Source organism: Symphalangus syndactylus, chromosome 11, assembly GCF_028878055.3.
Source record: "Symphalangus syndactylus isolate Jambi chromosome 11, NHGRI_mSymSyn1-v2.1_pri, whole genome shotgun sequence".
NCBI lineage: Eukaryota > Metazoa > Chordata > Mammalia > Primates > Hylobatidae > Symphalangus > Symphalangus syndactylus.
Window position 1 is genome coordinate 55,256,076 of NC_072433.2, and position 19,604 is coordinate 55,275,679.

General features: G+C 52.4%; 1 protein-coding gene and 1 long non-coding RNA gene across 6 annotated transcripts in view; one reads left to right on the top strand and one right to left on the bottom strand.

The window, feature by feature from the left end:
- The window catches only part of LOC134731729 (uncharacterized), a 5,762-nt gene extending 5,072 nt beyond the window's left edge, over positions 1-690 (bottom strand). The window contains exon 1 of one of the 2 annotated variants that reach the window (XR_010114238.1): positions 302-690. This is a non-coding gene — a long non-coding RNA (uncharacterized lncRNA). The remainder of the gene's footprint in view (positions 1-301) is intronic. The other variant, XR_010114239.1, reaches the window with a different exon arrangement.
- The window catches only part of ATP2A1 (ATPase sarcoplasmic/endoplasmic reticulum Ca2+ transporting 1), a 25,667-nt gene that overhangs the window by 574 nt on the left and 5,489 nt on the right, over positions 1-19,604 (top strand). For 2 of the 4 annotated variants that reach the window (XM_063612004.1, XM_055298263.2), the window contains exons 3-14: positions 261-343; positions 1,666-1,770; positions 3,180-3,318; positions 5,303-5,383; positions 7,898-7,983; positions 8,134-8,431; positions 9,482-9,648; positions 14,824-14,912; positions 15,174-15,276; positions 15,491-15,622; positions 18,659-18,784; positions 18,892-19,110. In XM_063612004.1, coding sequence (XP_063468074.1) covers positions 261-343; positions 1,666-1,770; positions 3,180-3,318; positions 5,303-5,383; positions 7,898-7,983; positions 8,134-8,431; positions 9,482-9,648; positions 14,824-14,912; positions 15,174-15,276; positions 15,491-15,622; positions 18,659-18,784; positions 18,892-19,110 — 1,628 coding nt within the window. Of the gene's footprint in view, positions 1-260; positions 344-794; positions 1,033-1,665; positions 1,771-3,179; positions 3,319-5,302; positions 5,384-7,897; positions 7,984-8,133; positions 8,432-9,481; positions 9,649-14,823; positions 14,913-15,173; positions 15,277-15,490; positions 15,623-18,658; positions 18,785-18,891; positions 19,111-19,604 lie in introns of those variants that run through there. The other 2 variants (XM_063612005.1, XM_055298264.2) reach the window with 2 other exon arrangements.

Below are 19,604 nucleotides of genomic sequence, written 5' to 3' on the forward strand. Positions count from 1 at the left end.
TCCCTAAAGGTTAGAGTCCTGTCCGGGACAGAAGTCTCCCAGGCACTTTCTCCTTGAAGCATCCAACCCTTGAACTGCCCCCAACTTTGCCGAGTCTGTTTCTGGACTCCAGGCGAGCTTCTTAGCCCTTCTCTGGGCACCAAGCTGTCTGCCTACCACCCTAGAGCCTCCCCACTGCAGGCCGGAGTCCAGGGCGCTCCATCCCAGACCTTCACCCCCTAGACCTTAACCTGGGGCCCTCCCCTTGCCTCCTCCCCCAGGGAAGACCCTGTGGGAGCTGGTGATAGAGCAGTTTGAAGACCTCCTGGTGCGGATCCTCCTCCTGGCCGCATGCATTTCCTTCGTAAGTGTGGGAGGGTCTCTGGGGGCTGGCTGGGGGTGTGAGGCTGGGATCAGGCGAATCCAGGGCTCGCAGTCACTGGATCCTCCCGTCCGAGTCCCGAGCATCCCATTGTACAGACGGGGAGGGCTGGGGGGCAGCAACGGGTGTGATTCGCGTCCTCCTCTCTACTCCCCCGCACCCCACAGGCAGGTTTTATTTTAAGCTTTAAGGGTGTTCTCAGCCAAAACACCGAAGCTAAGCCACCCTCGCGGCTTCAAGAGCTTGGAGGGCTCGGGTTACCCCCTCGAACTCCGGGCTGCGGGTCCCGCCGCGATGCAGGCTGCAGCTCGGGGGCCACTGCCACTCCCGGCATGCCCCGGGCGGGCGGCCGCCCCACCAATCCCCACGCCCGTCGGCGCCCCTGCCCCGCCCTCCCCGGCCGCCTGACGCTGATTGGTCGAGGGGAGGACTCGCTCCTAGTGGCGGGAAAGCGCGGCGGTGTGAGGATGACTCAAAGGAGCCCCGCGCCCGGTCAGGGAGGTCACTGGCATCCCTCGCCTCACCCGCCCAGCCTGGCCTTAGCCCTTCCCCGCGCTCCCTAGGCACCCCCACCGCCGCAGGGCATCTCCAGGGCTCTGCCTCCTCTCCCGCCCTGGGGGCTACCTCCCATTCCGCAGTCCATCTGCGTGTCGCAGGTTCTTCCGCAGCATGTGAGTTTTGCTGGGGACTCTGGAGGCAACGAAAGCCTCCCTGTGCCTTGGTCTCCGAACGCAGGCCCCGTCGCGTTAAGCACAAGCTGGCAGGGCCTCTCCTCTCCCTTCTCAGATTTGCTCCTTGACATTTGCCTGCTGCCTGGCGGTGGCAACAGCTGGGGCGGGGCGCGCGCAGGAGGCCCCGTAACCCTATCCCCGCTCCGGCTCCCTTGTGAAACCGGAGCTTCCCTGCCTTGGGCGAGGGGGAGGGCTGCGGGCGCCAGACCGCCTGCGAAGACCACAGGGTTTTTCCTCTCGGGTTTTGGCTCCCGTGGGATGGATGTGGCTATGCGGGGAGTTGGCCTGAGCTTCGCTTCTAAGCCAGCAGCTTGGTCAGGGAAACCTGAAAGCATTCCCAGCTAATCCCCCAAGTGGTGCAAGTCTGTGCGCGCCCATCCCGCTGAGTAAGGCGGTGGCAGGGCCTGCAGTGGGTGGACCGACCCTTAGACGGATGTGGGGCCACAGCGCCCCCACGGTGCCCGGCCCTCCTGTTGGCTCCTGCACAGTTCTCCCCTCTGCAGTGGTCCACTTCCTTTCTCCATCCCTTTTGGGGCCTCATTACCTGTCATTCTCCTTTCCCCTGCTCCCCAGGTGCTGGCCTGGTTTGAGGAAGGTGAAGAGACCATCACGGCCTTTGTTGAACCTTTTGTCATCCTCTTGATCCTCATTGCCAATGCCATCGTGGGGGTTTGGCAGGTTAGCTTTGACCCTTCCTTACCCCTTCATGTCCCAACACTGAAGGAGAGGTCAACCCTCCCTCCAGTCTCCTCCTCCTCCATCACCTCCCCCATACTTGCCTCTTCCTCTTGTCCTATCCCCTGGTCTGGAATGGGATGGAGTGTGGGGAAGAGGTGGGAGACTGTGACCCACTGTCACTTCCTGGCTATGTGACCCTGAGCAACTTCCTTTATCCCTCTGAGCCTCAGTTTCTTCATCCATAAAATGGGGCTAGCAATCCAGTGTGAAATTGGCTAAGATGATGCATGTGCCTGGCACACGGTAGGAATTCAATAGACGCTAGCTTGATTTCCTTCTTCCTCTGACCTGACCACCCCCTACATGTCCTGTCCTCTGCTTCCTGGTTTTTTTGTTTTGATTTGTTTTTTAGGTCGTTTCCAAAGTGAAAACCCAAATGCTACCTTGCTTTGGTTTTAAGAAATGTCAGGCTATAAGCCATTTATTGGTGCTCACTGGTTTTTGAACACTGAGGATAGAAATAGCCACTTTCGTACTTTGGGAGGCCGAGGCGGGCAGATCAGTTGAGGTCAGGAGTTCAAGAGTAGCCTGGCCAACATGGTAAAACCCCATCTCTACTAAAAATACAAAAAAATTAGCTGGGCATGGTGGCGGGTGCCTGTAATCCCAGCTACTCAGGAGGCTGAGGCAGGAGAATCACTTGAACGGGGAGGCGGAGGGTGCAGTGAGCCAAGATTGCGCCATTGCACTCCAGCATGGGCAACAGAGTGAGACCTGGTCTCAAAAAAAAAAAGAGAAATAGCACTTTCTCTTTGCCCCAATGTTACAGGCACAGCAGAGCCACTGTGTCTGTGGTGCTCGCAGGTCCAGGACAGCATCTGCAGGGCAGCCTCTGATTTTCTTTGATTTTTTATTTAGATTTTTCTTTTTGAGACAGGGTCTCGTTCTGTTGCCCAGGCTGGAGTGCAGTGGCGTAATCTCATCTCACTGCAATCTCTGCCTCCCAGGTTCTGGTGATTCTCGTGCCTCAGCCTCCCAAGTAGCTGGGATTACAGGTGCGTGCCACTACGCCTGGCTTTTTTTTTTTTTTTTTTTTTTGTACTTTTCATAGAGACGGGGTTTCACCATGTTGTCCAAGCTGATCTCGAACTCCTGACCTGAGGCCTGCCTCAGCCTCCCAGAGTGCTGGGATTACAGGCGTGAGTCACCATGCCCGGCCTAATTTTCTTTGATTCTTTTTTATTCTCTCCCCAAAACCCTCTCACCTGTTTTCAGCTGTAGGTGACAGTTTCCTCAACATACACACACCCCTGCCCGTGTGGGGTTTTGTTGCCTCCCCTGTGCCAGGAGCCGCAACTCCATAACTCTGCCTCCTGTGTATAACCCTGCCTCCTCCACCGTCTCCTCAGGAGCGGAACGCAGAGAATGCCATCGAGGCCCTGAAGGAGTATGAGCCAGAGATGGGGAAGGTCTACCGGGCTGACCGCAAGTCAGTGCAAAGGATCAAGGCTCGGGACATCGTCCCCGGGGACATTGTGGAGGTGGCTGGTGAGTGACAGGGACGGCTGGTCCAGGATGGGAGGCCTTGGGGCCGAGGACTAGGAGACGCCGGGGGCTGGTCAGGCTCAGATCCGGGTGTCCAGGAGGATGGCGGAGTCTGCTTCTCCTTCCGACTCCTCAGAAGGTCATCTCAGGCCACTCTGGCCACAGCCCCCCCTCCCCAGTGGAGTCTCAGCAGGAACAGCCAGTCCTGTCCCTGAGGCTGCAGGCAGACCCCCTGCTCTCCATCCTCTCACCCTGCACTCGCACTCGCAGGCAACAGGTGGAACCCAGTCCCTGCCAATGGCCCCCTCTCCACCCCCTCCCGGGGCCTGGCTTCCCACTCCTTCCACCCACCCCAAGCTTGGTCAGCTTTCAGTCTTGACCTCTCTGTGCCCTTGAGGCCTCTCAAAGGGGAAGGAGCGACGGCAGAAGGGAGGAGGGAGGCCGAAGGCTCCAGCCCCCGACCATGTAAGGGAAACTCAGGCCCGGCACGGAGCACGGGACCGGGGAGGAGGGAGCTCAAGGAGGGCCCCGCCCGCGGCAAGGGACACTTAATGCCTGGCCAGGGAGGGGTGGGGGCCGGGTGGCTAAGATTACTGGGATTCTGCCCCCTTCAGCGGTTTTTATATTTGCCCTGAGCAGGCCTTCCCGAAGCTCCAGGCCCCTGCCAGGGGGAATGGCTCTTCTGAGGCCTCCTTCCCTGTAGCAGACACCCGAGTCACCACCCCAGGGAGCCTGGGGAGAGGGAGTGAGGGCAGGCTGAAGACCCCGGCGCCCCATCACAGGGCAGCCTTGCCACCGTGACAGCATGAAGTCAGCTCCATGAATGTCTATAAATATCACGCGGGCTTGGGTGACAGGGTGTCCCGCCCTACTCTATCCCGACCTCCCTCCTCCCTCCTCGGTCCATTTCCTCTGGCACAGGAGGGGGCCTTAGAAACAGAGGGAAAGGAAAGTGATTGGACCCTGTCCCCAGTACCATCCGTGGGACCAGTGTGGAATTAGGCAGTGGCCCTGGGAGGTTCTTAGCCTCCTCCTAAGGTCTCTGAGTCTGGCTAGGCATCCACCTCTCCAGCCGCCCCACAAGGTGGTTTCCATGGCCTGCCAGCCCACCTGTGCATCTCCCTGGCCTCACCTCCACCCATTCACTCTCCAGCCTGTGCTGCCCGCCCCACTCTTCCACACCTGTTTCCTGCCCACCCCCCGCTTCTCTCCAGTCCCATCCCGTCCTGTCTTGTCCATGTCCCCAGCTCACTCTCCCTGGCTCCCCGCCTCCCTGCCTCCCTGAAATGCTCAGACTGGGCTGTCAGGTTCCTGATACGTGGTCCTCTCCATGACCACCCTGCGCCCCCTGCTGCCCTGAGTCCTGCCCACTCATACCTTCCACTCACTCCTCTCCTGCCTTGCCCTCCACTGTTCCTCTTGGTTGCCCTCGATTTTCTCCATTTCCATATTTTCCCATTTCTCCCTGCCTTCCCTGGCTGTCCACTTCATTCTCTCACCCCGACACCCCTTCTCTCTAACGCACCGTTTTCCCTGAGTTCTTTCCTTGCCTTTCCTCCTTGCCTTTCTCACTCCTGTCTCCCAATCTCAATTATAGCTTCTTGTCCTACAGCTGGACTGTCCCTAATTTCCCCTCCAGTCATTCAGTGGGCATTTATTGAGCACGTACTATGTGCTGAGCAGTACACCTGCCCATCCCTTCTCAGGGCTCACAGCCAGTGGGAAGAGATGTGAGAGTTCAAGACCAGCCTGAGCAACAGAGCGAGACTCCATCTTGTCATGGACACAGGGACAGAAGGGATGGGTGTCACGATGAGGGGTTGCCAGCTTCAGGAGCTCATCCCGAGGGCCTGATGCAAGCCCTGGGAGCCTCCCTGAGACCTGAAGGATGGATGAGGAGAACGAGTCAGACACAGATTGGGTTTTTCTTAGGAAGGAAGAAAATTTTATTCCCAAGTGACCTCCCTCTTCCCTACTCTCTCCACAGTGGGGGACAAAGTCCCTGCAGATATCCGAATCCTCGCCATCAAATCCACCACGCTGCGGGTTGACCAGTCCATCCTGACAGGTCTGCTGGCCTGGGTGGGAAGATGCATGGGGATGGGATGTGGGGAGGAAGAGGCAACAAGGGGGAGGTGAGTGGAAAGACAGAGAACCCTCACTGTCTGAGCAACATAGAGAGACCCTGTCTCTACAAAAAAATTTTAAAAACTAGGTGAGCATGTTGTTGAGTGCCTGTAGTCCTGACTACTCAGGATGCTGAGGCAGGAGGATCACCTGGGTACAGGAGGTCAAGGCTGCAGTGAGCTGTGATCACACCACTGCACTCCATCCTGGGCCACCCTGTCTCTATCAAAATAAAAAACAAAAGGCTGTGCGAGGTGGCTCATGCCTGTAATCCCAGCACTTTGGGAGGCCGAGGTGGGTGGATCACCTGAGGTCAGGAGTTAGAGACCAGCCTGGCCAACATGGTGAAACCCTGTCTCTACCAAAAAATACAAAAATTAGCCAGGCGTGGTGGCAGGCATCTGTAGTCCCAGCTACTCAGGAGGCTGATGCAGTAGAATTGCATGAACCCAGGAGGCTGAGGCTGCAGTGAGCCAAGATCATGTCATTGCACTCCAGCATGGGCAACAAGAGCAAGACCCCATGTCAAAAAAAAAGACAAAACAAAACCCAGCACTGGGGCCTCCCCCTAGCTTGCTAGTAGTGGCTGTGGCAGTGGCAGCACTGCTTGACGTTTTCTTTTTTTTTTTGAGATGGAGTCTTGCTCTGTCACCCAGGCTGGAATGCAGTGGCACGATTTCGGCTCACTGCAACCTCTGCCTCCCAGCTTCAAGCAATTCCCTGTCTCAGCCTCCAGAGTAGCTGAAATTACAGGCGTCCGCCATCACACCCGGCTAATTTTTGTATTTTTAGTAGAGACAGGGTTTTACCATCTTGGCCAGGCTGGTCTTGAACTCCTGACCTCATGATCCACCCGCCTCAGCCTCCCAAAGTGCTGGGATTACAGGTGTGAGCCACCCATTGCACCCAACCTGCTTGACGTTTCCATTCTGTCCCAAGCCTGAAACGGGCCAGGTAGTGGGAGAAGGCTGGATGCTGTTGCCCACTCGCTAGATAGCCGCCAGCCCACCCCTTCCACATGGACATAGGGCCACACACACCTCAAGAACTGTCCTGTCTCCTTCAGCCTCCTCAAAAATCCTCCAGGGAGGAGCCATGAGATTCTAGGACAAGATAGGGGGTTCAGATACACTGAAAACCATGGCTGCTAGGCTAGGCGTGGTGGCTTATACCTGTAATCCCAGTGCTTTGGGAGGCTGAGGCAGGAGAATTACTTGAGGTCAGGAGTTTCAGACCAGCCTCGGCAACACAGCGAGACCCCATCTCTATAAAAAAATTTTTTTTTTAATTAGCTGGGTGTGGTGGTGTGCACCTGTAGTCCCAGCTACTTGGGAGGCTGAGGTGGGAGGATTGCCAAAGCCCAGAAGCTTGAGGCCACAGTGAGCTATGATTACCATGGCAGTCCAGCATGGACAACAGAGCAAGACCCCATCTCTATAAAATTTTTTTAAAAATTAGCTGGGCATTGTACTGCACACCTGTAGTCCCAGTTGTTTGGGAGGCTGAGGTGGGAGGATCACTTGAACCCAAGAGTTTGAGGCTGCAGTGAGCTATGATCACACCACTGCATTCCAGCCTGGGCAACAGAGCAAGACCCTGTCTCTATAAATCCACCATAGCTGCTTCTGTTTCTGCACTGGCAGGGAGAAGTGAAGAAGAGGCAGAAAACATTCCCCATGGTCCCAGGGGGCAAGGGCTAGGCTGGCCCAGGCTTGCTCCTGAGCCCCTGCTCTTAGGGTGAGGGAGGCATGGTCGTAAGGGTAGGTCCCCCTTCCTCCCAGAAACATGCTTGACAGTTAAAAGTGTGGCTCCAAATATGTCCACTTATTTGATTTTCACCCAAGACATTGTTTTGCAGTGTGCATGTCCTTGTCCCCATTTTACAGAGGAGCGAGCACATGGAAGTTAGGTGATCAAACACAGCTTGTTAGTGGTCAAGCTGGGGCTTGGGTCAAGGTCTTTTTAAGAGCAGTGGACTTCTGGCCGGGCACAGTGGCCTATAATCCCAGCACTTTGGGAGGCTGTGGGCGGATCACTTGAGGTCAGGAGTTCAAGACCAGCCTGGCCAATGTGGTGAGACCCCGTCTCTACTAAAAATACAAAAAAAAAAAAAAAAAAAAAAAAATTAGCCAGGTGTGACAGCATGTACCTGTAATCCCAGCTACTTGGGAGGCTGAGGCAGGAGTATTGCCTGAACCCGGGAGGTTGCAGCAAGCTGAGATCTTGACACTGTACTCTAGCCTGGGTGACAAGACCGCAACTCTGTCTCAAAAAAAAAAAAAGGAGCAATGGACTTCCTAGCTGCCTTCAGTGGCTTCTTCCAGAGTCCAGACATCCCCCAGGATGGCTACTTGGTCCTTACCAGGAGCTGTCCTGCTGAGCAGGGAGAGAGGCGCGGGAAGCCTGGGAGAAGGACATGATATCATCCGAAAACCCCTTGGCCCCTTCTCCACAGGCGAGTCTGTATCTGTCATCAAGCACACAGAGCCCGTTCCTGACCCCCGAGCTGTCAACCAGGACAAGAAGAACATGCTTTTCTCGGTGAGCAATCCGGGACCAGCTGTCACACACTCAGTCAAGCCAGGTGCCCGGGTTGGAGAGAAACATGGCGTGTGAGAAGAGATGGTGTGGGGAGATGCGGCATGAGGGTCACCTCTTGCCTGATTCCCTGCCTTCTCTTTCCCTTCCCAGGGCACCAACATTGCAGCTGGCAAGGCCTTGGGCATCGTGGCCACCACCGGCGTGAGCACCGAGATTGGGAAGATCCGAGACCAAATGGCTGCCACAGAACAGGACAAGACCCCCTTGCAGCAGAAGCTGGATGAGTTTGGGGAGCAGCTCTCCAAGGTCATCTCCCTCATCTGTGTGGCTGTCTGGCTTATCAACATTGGCCACTTCAACGACCCTGTCCATGGGGGCTCCTGGTTCCGCGGGGCCATCTACTACTTTAAGATTGCCGTGGCCTTGGCTGTGGCTGCCATCCCCGAAGGTACGAAAGCCTTTCTTTTCTCCTCCCATTTGCTAATCCCATCTGCAAAGACCCCTTTTCTTTTCTTTTTTTTTTTTTTTGAGATGGAGTCTTGCTCTGTCACCCAGGCTGGAGTGCAGTGGCGTGATCTTGGCTCACTGCAAAGTCTGCCTCCCGGGTTCACGCCATTCTCCTGCCTCAGCCTCCCTAGCAGCTGGGACTACAGGCGCATGCCGCCACACCTGGCTAATTTTTTTGTATTTTTAGTGATATGGGGTTTCGCCGTGTTAGCCAGGATGGTCTCAATCTCCTGACCTCGTGATCTGCCTGCCTCGGCCTCCCAAAGTGCTGGGATTACAGGTGTGAGCCACTGCACCCGGCCTTGCTCAGTGCAACCTCTGCCTCCTGGGTTCAAGTGATTCTCCTGCCTCTGCCTCCCAAGTAGCTGAGATTACAGGTGCACGCCACCATGCCTGGCTAATTTTTGTGTTTTCAGTAGAGACGGGGTTTCACCATGTTGGCCAGGCTGGTCTCGAACTCCTGAGCTCAAGCAATCCACCCGCCTCAGCTTCCCAAAGTGCTGGGGTTACAGGCATGAGCCAGCACGCCTGGCCCAAAGACCCCTTTTCCAAGTAAGGTAACATTTACAGGCTCCAGGGATTAGGATCTGGTATGTTTAGGGACCATCATTGTTTGTTTGTTTGTTTAATAGAGACAAGGTCTCACTCTTGTTGCCTAGGCTGGAGTATGGTAGCACAATCATAACTCACTGTAATCTCGAACTCCTGGATTCAAACAATCCTCTTGTCCCAGCCTTCCGGGTAACTGGTACCACAGGCAGTCACCACCATGCCCAGCTAATTTTTAAATATTTTCAGAGGAGTCTCACTGTGTTGCCCAGGCTGGTCTCAAACTCCTGGCCTCAAGTGATCCTCCTACCTCAGCCTCCCAAAGTGCTAGGATTACAGGTGTGCACCAATGTGCCCAGCTGGGGGTTACTATTTAGCAGACTACAGACCACACCCTCCATCCCCTTGCAGGTTCCCTCACGCCCTCCGTCCCTCCCCACAGGTCTTCCTGCAGTCATCACCACCTGCCTGGCCCTGGGTACCCGTCGGATGGCAAAGAAGAACGCCATTGTAAGGAGCTTGCCCTCTGTAGAGACCCTGGGCTGCACCTCTGTCATCTGTTCCGACAAGACAGGCACCCTCACCACCAACCAGATGTCTGTCTGCAAGGTTAGGAGCAGTGTGGGCAGCGCGCTCAGTCAGAAGGCTGCCTGTGGGGGTTAAATGGGCCCTCCAAAGATAGAGGTCTCCCGTCATCACTGCTGGCTTCTCATCTGGGCCTGCAAAATGCTCAAAGGGCAGTAGAACGCCATCCCGTCTGCCATGAACGGGATCAGAGAAGACCCTTGTGCCCCAGCCAGACAGCTCACTCTGACCACCATCCATGCACCAGGCACTGCCACACATCGTCTCTCATCCCTCACAATAGCCCATTCAGAGGATGGTCTCATTATCTTCATTTTTTTAAATTAAAAAAATTATTATTATTATTATTTTGAGACAGAGTCTCACTCTGTCACCCAGGCTGGAGTGCAGTGGTGTGATCTTGGCTCACTGCAACCTCTGCCTCCCGGGTTCAAGGGATTCATCTGCCTCAGCCTCCCTAGTAGCTGGGACTACAGGTGCCTGCCACCACGCCTGGCTAATTTTTTTGCATTTTTAATACAGACAGGGTTCGCCATGTTGGCCAGGCTGGTCTTGAACTCCTGGCCTCAAGGGATGTGCCCCTGTTCGCTTCCCAAAGTGCTAGGATTATAGGTGTGAGCCACAGCATCCAGCCTAACTTCCTTTTTTAGAGGAGGAAAAAGGCTCTGAGAGATCAAATGACTTCCCCCAAGATGCACAGTTAATAAATAACAGAGTTGAGCTTCAAACCCAAGTCTGTGTGGCCCCAGAGCTTCTGCCTGTGAAGTAGATGGCTCTCCAGAATGGTCACTCATGACAGGGCCCAGCCAGACTGCCAACACCGACCGTGAACAGCATTTCCTGAAGCAGGGCTCTTAATCTTTTCTGTGCCTCACACCCCTTTGCAGTTGAGCTCTTCTCAGGATAATATTTCAAATGTATATTAATAAAATAAAACAGGCCAGGTGCAATGGCTCACGCCTGTAATCCCAACACTTTGGGAGGCCAAGGTAGGCAGATCACGAGGTCAGGAGTTCAAGATGAGCCTGGCCAACATGGTGAAACCCCATCTCTACTAAAAATACAAAAATTAGCCGGGCATGGTGGTGCGTGCCGGTAATCCCAGCTACTGGGGAGGCTGAGGCAGGAAAATCGCTTCAACCTTGGAGGCAGAAGTTGCAGTGAGCTGAGATTGCGCCATTGCACTCTAGCCTGGGCAACGGAGTAAGACTCTGTCTTAAAATGAAATGAAATGAAATAAAATAAAATAAGCCAGGGGTGGTGGCTCACGTCTGTAATCTCTTCGGGAGGCCAAGGTGGGAGGATCAGTTGAGCCCAGGAGTTTGAGACCAGCCTAAGCAACATAGTGAGAGTCCATCTCTACCAAAAAAAAAAAATTAGCCTGATGTGGTGGTGCACAACTTGTAGTCCCAGCTACTCAGGTGGCTGAGGCAGGAGAATCACTTGAACCCAGAGGATTGCTTGAGCCAGGAAGTCAAAGCTACAGTGAGCTGTGATCACACCACTGCACTCCAGCCTGCATGACACAGCAAGACCCTGTCTCACACACACAAAAATAAAATAAAATAGGGCCAGGTATGGTAGCTCACGCCTGTAATCCTAGCACTTTGGGAGGCTGAGGCGGAAGGATCACTTGAGCCCAGGAGTTTAGACTAGCCTGGGCAACACAGTGAGACCCCATCTTTTAAAAGATAAAATAGAAAGTTAAAAAATAAATAAACAAAACAGGATTCTGTTTTTTATTTTTATTTTTTATTTTTATTTTTTAAGATGGAGTCTCACTCTGTTACCCAGGCTGGAGTGCAGTGGCCCAATCTCGGCTCACTACAACCTCCACCTCCCAGGTTCAAGTGATTCTCCTTCCTCAGCCTCCCGAGTAGCTGGGACTACAGGCATGCACCATCACGCCCAGCTAATTTTTGTATTTTTAGTACAGATGGGGTTTCGCCATGTTGACCAGGCTGGTCTCTTAACTCCTGACCTCAAGTGATCTGCCCGCCTCGGCCTCCCAAAGTGCTGAGATTACAGGAGTGAGCCACTGCGACCGGCCAGGATTCTGTTTTAAAAATACATAGGAAGCTGGGCACGGTGGCTCACACCTGTAATCCCAGCACTTTGGGAGACCAAGGTGGGTGGATCACCTGAGGTCAGGATTTCAAGAATAGCGTGTCCAACATGGAGAAACCCTGTCTCTATTAAAAATGCAAAAATTAGCTGCGCATGTTGGCAGATGCCTGTAGTCCTAGCTACTAAGGAGGCTGAGGCAGGAGAATCACTTGAACCCAGGAGGTGGAGGTTGCAGTGAGCCGAGATCACACCATTGCACCCCAGCCTGGGCGACAAAAGCAAAACTCCATCTCGAAAAAAATATAAAAGACCCGGTGCAGTGGCTCACGACTGTAATCCCAGCACTTTGGGAGGCCGAGGCGGGTGGATCACCTGAGGTCAGGAGTTCAAGACCAGCCTGACCAACATGGAGAAACCCTGTATCTACTAAAATACAAAATTAGCTGGGCATGGTGGCACATGCCTATAGTCCTAGCTACTTGGGAGGCTGAGGCAGGAGAATCACTTGAACCTGGAAGGTGGAGGCGGTGAGCCGAGATCGTGCCATTGCACTCCAGCCTGGGCAACAAGAGCGAAACTCTGTCTCAAAAAACAAAAAAAAGGTAGCCAGATGTGGTGGCTCACACCTGCAATCCTAGCACTTTGGGAGGCCAAGGCTGACGGATTACCTGAGGTCAGCTTGGCCAACATGGTGAAAACCAGTCTCTACTAAAAATACAAAACATTAGCCAGGCGTGGTGGTGGGCACCTGTAATCCCAGCTACTTGGGAGGCTGAGGCAGGAGAATTGCTTGAACCCAGGAGGCAGAGGTTGCGGTGAGCCAAGATTGCACCACTGCACTCCAGCCTGGGCAACAGAGTGAGACTTTGTCTCAAAAAATAATAATAATAAAATAAAATAAAAAAAGTAAAAAAAAAATACATAGGAAAGATACATAGGGTTACAGAGGAAACTAATGATTGTGAAATACAGTTCTATCAAAATATTTTAAAAACAACTTTGCAATTTGGCAACATACATGCTTCTTTATTAAGGCATTAATTAGCGAGTTCTCGAAGTGGGTCTAAGCACTATCATAATATTGAAGCAGTGGTGAGCATAAATTATGCTATTTTGAGATGTGCAACAGTGGTAATGTGATAGGAGGAAAGTATCTGTGATTAAATTGGTGACAGTCACAGGTTTTGCTAATACTAATGTGGTCTGTTGACAACATGCATAACTGGAAGGAAATGTCAGATGTCAGCTTGAGAACAAGAAAAGCTGTCGTTTTTTTCTTGGCTGTCTCAGTTTTTGGGCTCCTTGCGGAGTCTTCCACTGACCTCAGGCCAAGAACCCCTGCCCTTCACAGAGTTTTGTGGAAGACTACACCCATGAACTAGAAATTGCTGTTCTGAGAAGCGAGGGCTGTGTGGTCAGATCAGGGCGAGAAAGGCTGTAACCTTGGCTCCTGGGCGAGACCCACAATGCCTGCTGGTATTTGAAAGCCTTAGAGGAGGCTGACTGTGTAAAGAAGACGGATTCTGCTTTAACCCAGAGGTTCCCAAGTTTTTTTTCTGACCACAGAACTTTTTTGTCTTGGAACTCATCTTAACCATCTCTCCTCGGGAATGAAAAGCCCAGTCTCTGTTGCATTTGCCTAGGGTTCAGAGTAGGCCACTCCTCCTGGGCACTGCATTCTCCACATCCCTCTAACGCACAGGCCACAGAGCCAGACCACAGGCTCGTGTGACTTGGCTCCTGTCGTGTTTCATAAAAATTAATTAATTCTCATGCCTGTAATCCCAGCACTTTGGGAGGCCAAGGTGACTGGATCACCTGAGGTCAGGAGTTCGGGACCAGCCTGGCCAACACGGCGAAATTCCGTCTCTACTAAAAATATAAAATTAGCTGGGTGTGGTGGTGCATGCCTGTACTCCCAGCTACTCTGGAGGCTGAGGCAGGAGAATCACTTGAACCCGGGAGGCGGAGGTTGCAGTTAGCCGAGATTGCACCAGCCTGGGCAACAAGAGTGAAACTACATCTTCAAAAAAAAAAAAAGAATTGCCCATATATTTGAAAGTCAAGAGGCTGGGCATGGTAGTTGCCTGTACTCCCAGCATCATGGTGGGTGCCTGTACTCCCAGCGCTTTGGGAGGCCAAGGCAGGAAGATCACTTGAGCCCAGGAGTTCAAAACCAGCCTGGGCAACATAGTGAGACCCAATTTCTACCAAAAAAAAAAAAAAGAGAGCGAGCGAGAGAGACAGGCATGGTGGCATGTGCCTGTGGCCCCAAATACTTGGGTAGGCTGAGGTGGGAGGATCACTTGAGCCCGGGAGGTCGAGGCTGCAATGAGCTATGATCACACCACTGTACTCCAGCCTGGGCAACAGAGCAAGAACCTATCTTAAAAAACAAAAAGAAAAAGAAAAAGTCAAGAGATTTCATAGGAAGATAACCTGAATTTCTAGCTTTTCCTGCAAAACTGGAAGATCTGGCTACATGCAGCTGGAGCTATAGATGGTCCAGGTGCCAATAGGTGGGCTGTTTGCCACAGTCCCCACTATACCTTACTGTGTTCCATCTTATTTTATTAACTGGTCTACAGAAGCTCCAGCACAGCCTGCAGTCACTCTTGTTTGTGTGTGTGTGTGTTTTTTTTTTTTGAGAGTTTGGCTCTTGTCGCCCAGGCTGGAGTGTAATGGCACGATCCCGGCTCACTGCAACCTCTGCCTCCCAGGTTCAAGTGATTCTCCTGCCTCAGCCTCTGGAGTAGCTGGGATTACAGGCGCGCACCACCACACCTGGCTAATTTTTGTATTTTTAGTAGAGACAGTGTTTCACCATGTTGGCCAGGATAGTCTTGAACTCCTGACAGGTGATCCACCCACCTCAGCCTCCTAAAGTGCTGGGATTACAGGTGTGAGCCACCTCGCCCAGCCTCAGTAACTATTGTTTTAAGGCTGTTGATAGAGAATGATTGCAACAGCTTGGTGGGAAGTGGGTAGGGTATACGGGGGGGACAAGGAGGGGTGAGTAGGAGGGAAATGGTGGGAGGGTAGGTGTTGGCAGTGCGGGCCTCCCTTGATGCAGGTGCCCGCCTTGGGATGGGGAGAGGTGGACATCTGTGTGCCTGCCCTTCTCCCCTGCAGATGTTTATCATTGACAAGGTGGATGGGGACATCTGCCTCCTGAATGAGTTCTCCATCACTGGCTCCACTTACGCTCCAGAGGGAGAGGTGTAAGTCACCCAGGCATCTTCTCCCCAGCTCCTCACGCCCCTTCCCACACTCCCTTTCTCCCTGGGGCCCTCCATGTGGTTTTGCTTTCCTTTCACTCCCCTCTTCCTCCTCGACCTTGTTCTCTCTCCTGATATCCAAGTTGGCTCTCCCCACTGTCCTTCCTGACCCTCTGCTGCCTGCTCTTCCTGTGCCCTCTCTGCATCTCATTCCCTGTTCTTCTCCACTGTCTCTGTCCCTTCCTCCCCTGACCCTGCTGCCAGCTTGAAGAATGATAAGCCAGTCCGGCCAGGGCAGTATGACGGGCTGGTGGAGCTGGCCACCATCTGTGCCCTCTGCAATGACTCCTCCTTGGACTTCAATGAGGTAACCTCTCCTTCCCCTTCCAGTTGGCTCAGAGTCTGGGCCTCCTCCGAAGGCCAAGAGGAAAGGGTTGGAGGAAGGGGACCCAGTACACCCAGCCCTCTGCCAGGGTGCAAGGGAGGCAGTGGTTTGCTTCCTTCTTACGCTAGGTGGAAGGAGGGTGTGACAGGTAGGAGCCTGGGGCACCGACTTCCTCTTCCTCCTCTGCCCATCTCAGGCCAAAGGTGTCTATGAGAAGGTGGGCGAGGCCACTGAGACAGCACTCACCACCCTGGTGGAGAAGATGAATGTGTTCAACACGGATGTGAGAAGCCTCTCGAAGGTGGAGAGAGCCAACGCCTGCAACTCGGTGAGCCTGCGGAGCCCCTGCCACAGGGCTGTCTCCACTCTATGCTGCATAGACTAGAGGAAGGCAGAAGCCCCAGTTGGGCAGAGCCCAGTGCCTGTGCTGGGACCTCACCCAGGCAGCAGACAGCCCCCGCAGCTTCTCCACAGGCTGATGTGGGTGGGACCCATTGTCCCTGGGGCTGCCTGGCGGCTATGCCCTTGATGGATCTATGATCACTTTTGCCTGCTGTGTCCTGAGTTGAAGTGGACAAAGCTGGACACGGAAACCACAAGGGACCCAGCCAGGAGCAGTCCCAACTTCATCTGTTATTCCTTTGTTTCTAGAAGCACTTATTTTCAGCAGATCATAAGTCCTGACTTAGGATTTGGGAAATGTGGCTACTGCACCTATAGGGAAAGCCTTTCCTTGCCCAGATGAACCCGGCCACTTCTAGGGCTGTCACTCTCAGTTACTGCTATTGATACTTGCTGAATGTCTCCATTAAGCACCTCTCTCTGGGGAATTATATTCCCCACATTTCTCTCTTTCTCTCTTGTTTTGTATATGCAAAATGCTCATTGCTACTTTATTTAATATAACAAAAAAAGCGGGCCAGACACAGAGACTCATGCCTGTAGTCCCAGCATTCTGGGAGGCTGACGTGGGAGGATCGCTTGAGCCCAGGAGTTTAAGACCAGCCTGGGCAACATAGTGAGACCCCCATCTCTACAACAAAAACAAAAACAAAAACAAAAAAACAAAGAAAGAAAAAAAAGAAAGAAAAAAATTAGTTGGGTGTGGTGGCGCAAAACTGTACTCTAGCTACTAGGAAGGCTAAGGTGTGAGGACTGCTTGAGCCCAGGAGGTCAAGGCTGCAGTGAGCAGTGATTGCACCACTGCACTCCAGCCTGAGCAACAGAGGGAGACCCTGTCTCCAAAATAAACAAACAAACTGAAAGCAACTTAAATACCTGTCAATAGAGGATTAATTTTTAAAATTTATAAATAATAATGCAAACATAAATTTTTATTTATTTTTGAGATGGGGTCTTGGCCTGTCACCCAGGCTGGAGTGCAATGGTTATTCATAGGTGTGATCACAGTGCACTGCAGCCTTGAACTCCTGGGCTCAAGCGATCCTCTTGCCTCAGCCTTTCAAGTAGATGAAGCTACAGGCATGCACCACTTTTCCTGGCTATTGATTTTTTGTTCTTTTTATTTTTTCATTTTTTAATTTTTTTTTGGAGAAGTATCCATGATACATTTGTTGAAAAAGGCTTTCATTCTTTTTGTTTGTTTGTTTGTCTGTTTTGAGAGTCTTGCTCTGTCACCCATTCTGGAGTACAGTGGCACTATCTCAGTTCACCACAACCTCTGCCTCCCAGGTTCAAGCAATTCTCCTGCCTCAGCCTCCCTAGTAGCTGGGATTACAGATGCAAGCCACAACGCCCAGCTAACTTTTTGTATTTTTAGTAGAGACGAGTTTTTTTTTTTTTTTTTTGAGATGGAGTCTCTCTCCTTTGCCCAGGCTGAAGTGCAATAGGGCCATCTCGGCTCACTGCAACCTCGGCCTCCTGGGCTCAAGCAATTCTCTTGCCTCAGCCTCCTGAATAGCTGGGATTACAGGCATGTGCCACAACGCCCAACTAATTTTTGTATTTTTAGTAGAGACGGGGTTTCCCCATGTTGGTCAGGCTGGTCTTGAACTCTTAACCTCAGGTGATCCGCCTGCCTCGGCCTCCAAAGTGCTGGGATTACAGGCGTGAGCCACTGCGCCTAGCCTTCTTTTTTTTTTTTTTTTTTTTTTTTTTGAGACAGGCTGGAGTGCAATGGTGTAATCCCGGGTTCAAGTGATTCTCCTGCTTCAGCCTTCCGAGTAGCTGGAATTACAGGCATGCACCACCATGCCCGGCTAATTTTGTATTTTTAGTAGAGACAGAGTTTCTCCATGTTAGTCAGGCTGGTCTACTACTAAAAAATACAAAAATTAGCTGGACATGGTGGCATGTGCCTGTAATTCCAGCTACTCGGGGGGCTGAGGCAGGAGAATGGCTTGAACCTGGGAGGCAGAGGTTGTAGTGAGCCAAGATTGCGCCACTGCACTCCAGCCTGAGCAACAGAGCAAGACTCCATCTCAATATAAATAAATAAAAATTAATTCAAATTAAATAATATACAGAGTACCTCCAATGCTCCACAGCAATTGCTCAGTTACACCAATTGTACAGTGCAGATCACATAACATTTCTATCATTACTAAAAGTTATAGGGCCAGGTGTGGTGGTTCATGCCTGTAATCCCAATGCTTTAGGAGGCCAAGGCAAGAGGATTGCTTGAGGCCACGAGTGAGACCAGGCTGGACAACATAGGGAGACTCTATCTCTAAAACATTTTTTTAATATTAGCCTGGAGTGGTGGCATACATCTGTGGTCCCAGCTACTCAGCTGGCTGGGAGGCTGAGGCAGGAGGATTGCCAGAGCCAAGGCTACAGTGGGCTATGATCACGTCACTGTACTTCAGCCTAGGAGACAGCACAAGACTCTGTCTCTAAAGAAAAAAATAAGTAAATAAAAATAAACAAACAAACAATGAAAGTTTTTTTTTTCTTTTTTCTGAGACAGAGTCTCGCTTTGTCGCCTAGGCTGGAGTGCAATGGCACGATCTTGGCTCACTGCAATCTCTGCCCAGCTAATTTTTGTATTTTTAGTAGAGACAGGGTTTCACCACGTTGGCCAGGCTGGTCTCAAACTCCTGACCTCAAGTGATTCACCCGCCTCAGCCTCCCAACGTGCTGGGATTACAGGCATGAGCCACCGCGCCTGACCAATAAAGAAAGTTCTATGGGACAGTGCCACAATAGGCCATCCTGTTTCTTCTGTGCTTTAACCTAGGACCCTGAAGCACCATGGCAACACTAGCCTTGGGATTTTCTTCTTTTGTGCTGTAGGGACCAGACTTAGCGTTCGTCTCAGCCTTAACTTGGGGTCTGCTCTGACCTCCAGATTCTTTTTGACCATTTTAAGAGGACTGGTCTCCCCTCCCTGTCTCCTCTCCAGGTGATCCGCCAGCTAATGAAGAAGGAGTTCACCCTGGAGTTCTCCCGAGACAGAAAGTCCATGTCTGTCTATTGCTCCCCAGCCAAATCTTCCCGGGCTGCTGTGGGGAACAAGATGTTTGTCAAGGTCAGAAATTGGAATGTGCCTCAGCCCCCTCTTCTTCCTACTCCTGGCCCCATCACTGTGCCCTGGAAGGAAAGTGGTGGTCTCTGAATGCTGTTCTGGTCTCCTAGGGTGCCCCCGAGGGCGTCATCGACCGCTGTAACTATGTGCGAGTTGGCACCACCCGGGTGCCACTGACGGGGCCGGTGAAGGAGAAGATCATGGCGGTGATCAAGGAGTGGGGCACTGGCCGGGACACCCTGCGCTGCTTGGCCCTGGCCACCCGGGACACCCCCCCGAAGCGAGAGGAAATGGTCCTGGATGACTCTGCCAGGTTCCTGGAGTATGAGGTAAGCAGTTGGGAGCCTCCCACTGTCGTGGAGCTGGTGAAGGGCCGGGTCCCAGCCATCCACTCACAGCTCCACCACCCGGATCATTTCCTACCTCGTCAGTCAAGTCGATGGCTCCTTAGTACAGGCCATGGAATCATAGGACACTAGTTTCAAAGAACCTTGGGAGGCTGGGTGCAATGACTCACGCCTGTAATCTCAGCACTTTGGGAAGCTGAGGTGGGAAGAGTGCTTGAGCCCAGGAGTTCAAGACCAGCCTGGGCAATGAAGTGAGACCCCATCTCTATAAAAAAAATTTTTTTTTAATTAGCTTGTTAAATTCATGTGGGTCTGGGTAAAAAGTAAAATACATTTTTAAAAATGTTAAAAGAAAAGAGATGAACTGGACATGGTGACACACACCTGTAGTCCCAGCGACTGGGGAGCCTGAGGTGGGAGGATCACTCGAGCCCAGGAGTTGGAGGCTGCAGTGAGCCATGATCACACCACTGTAC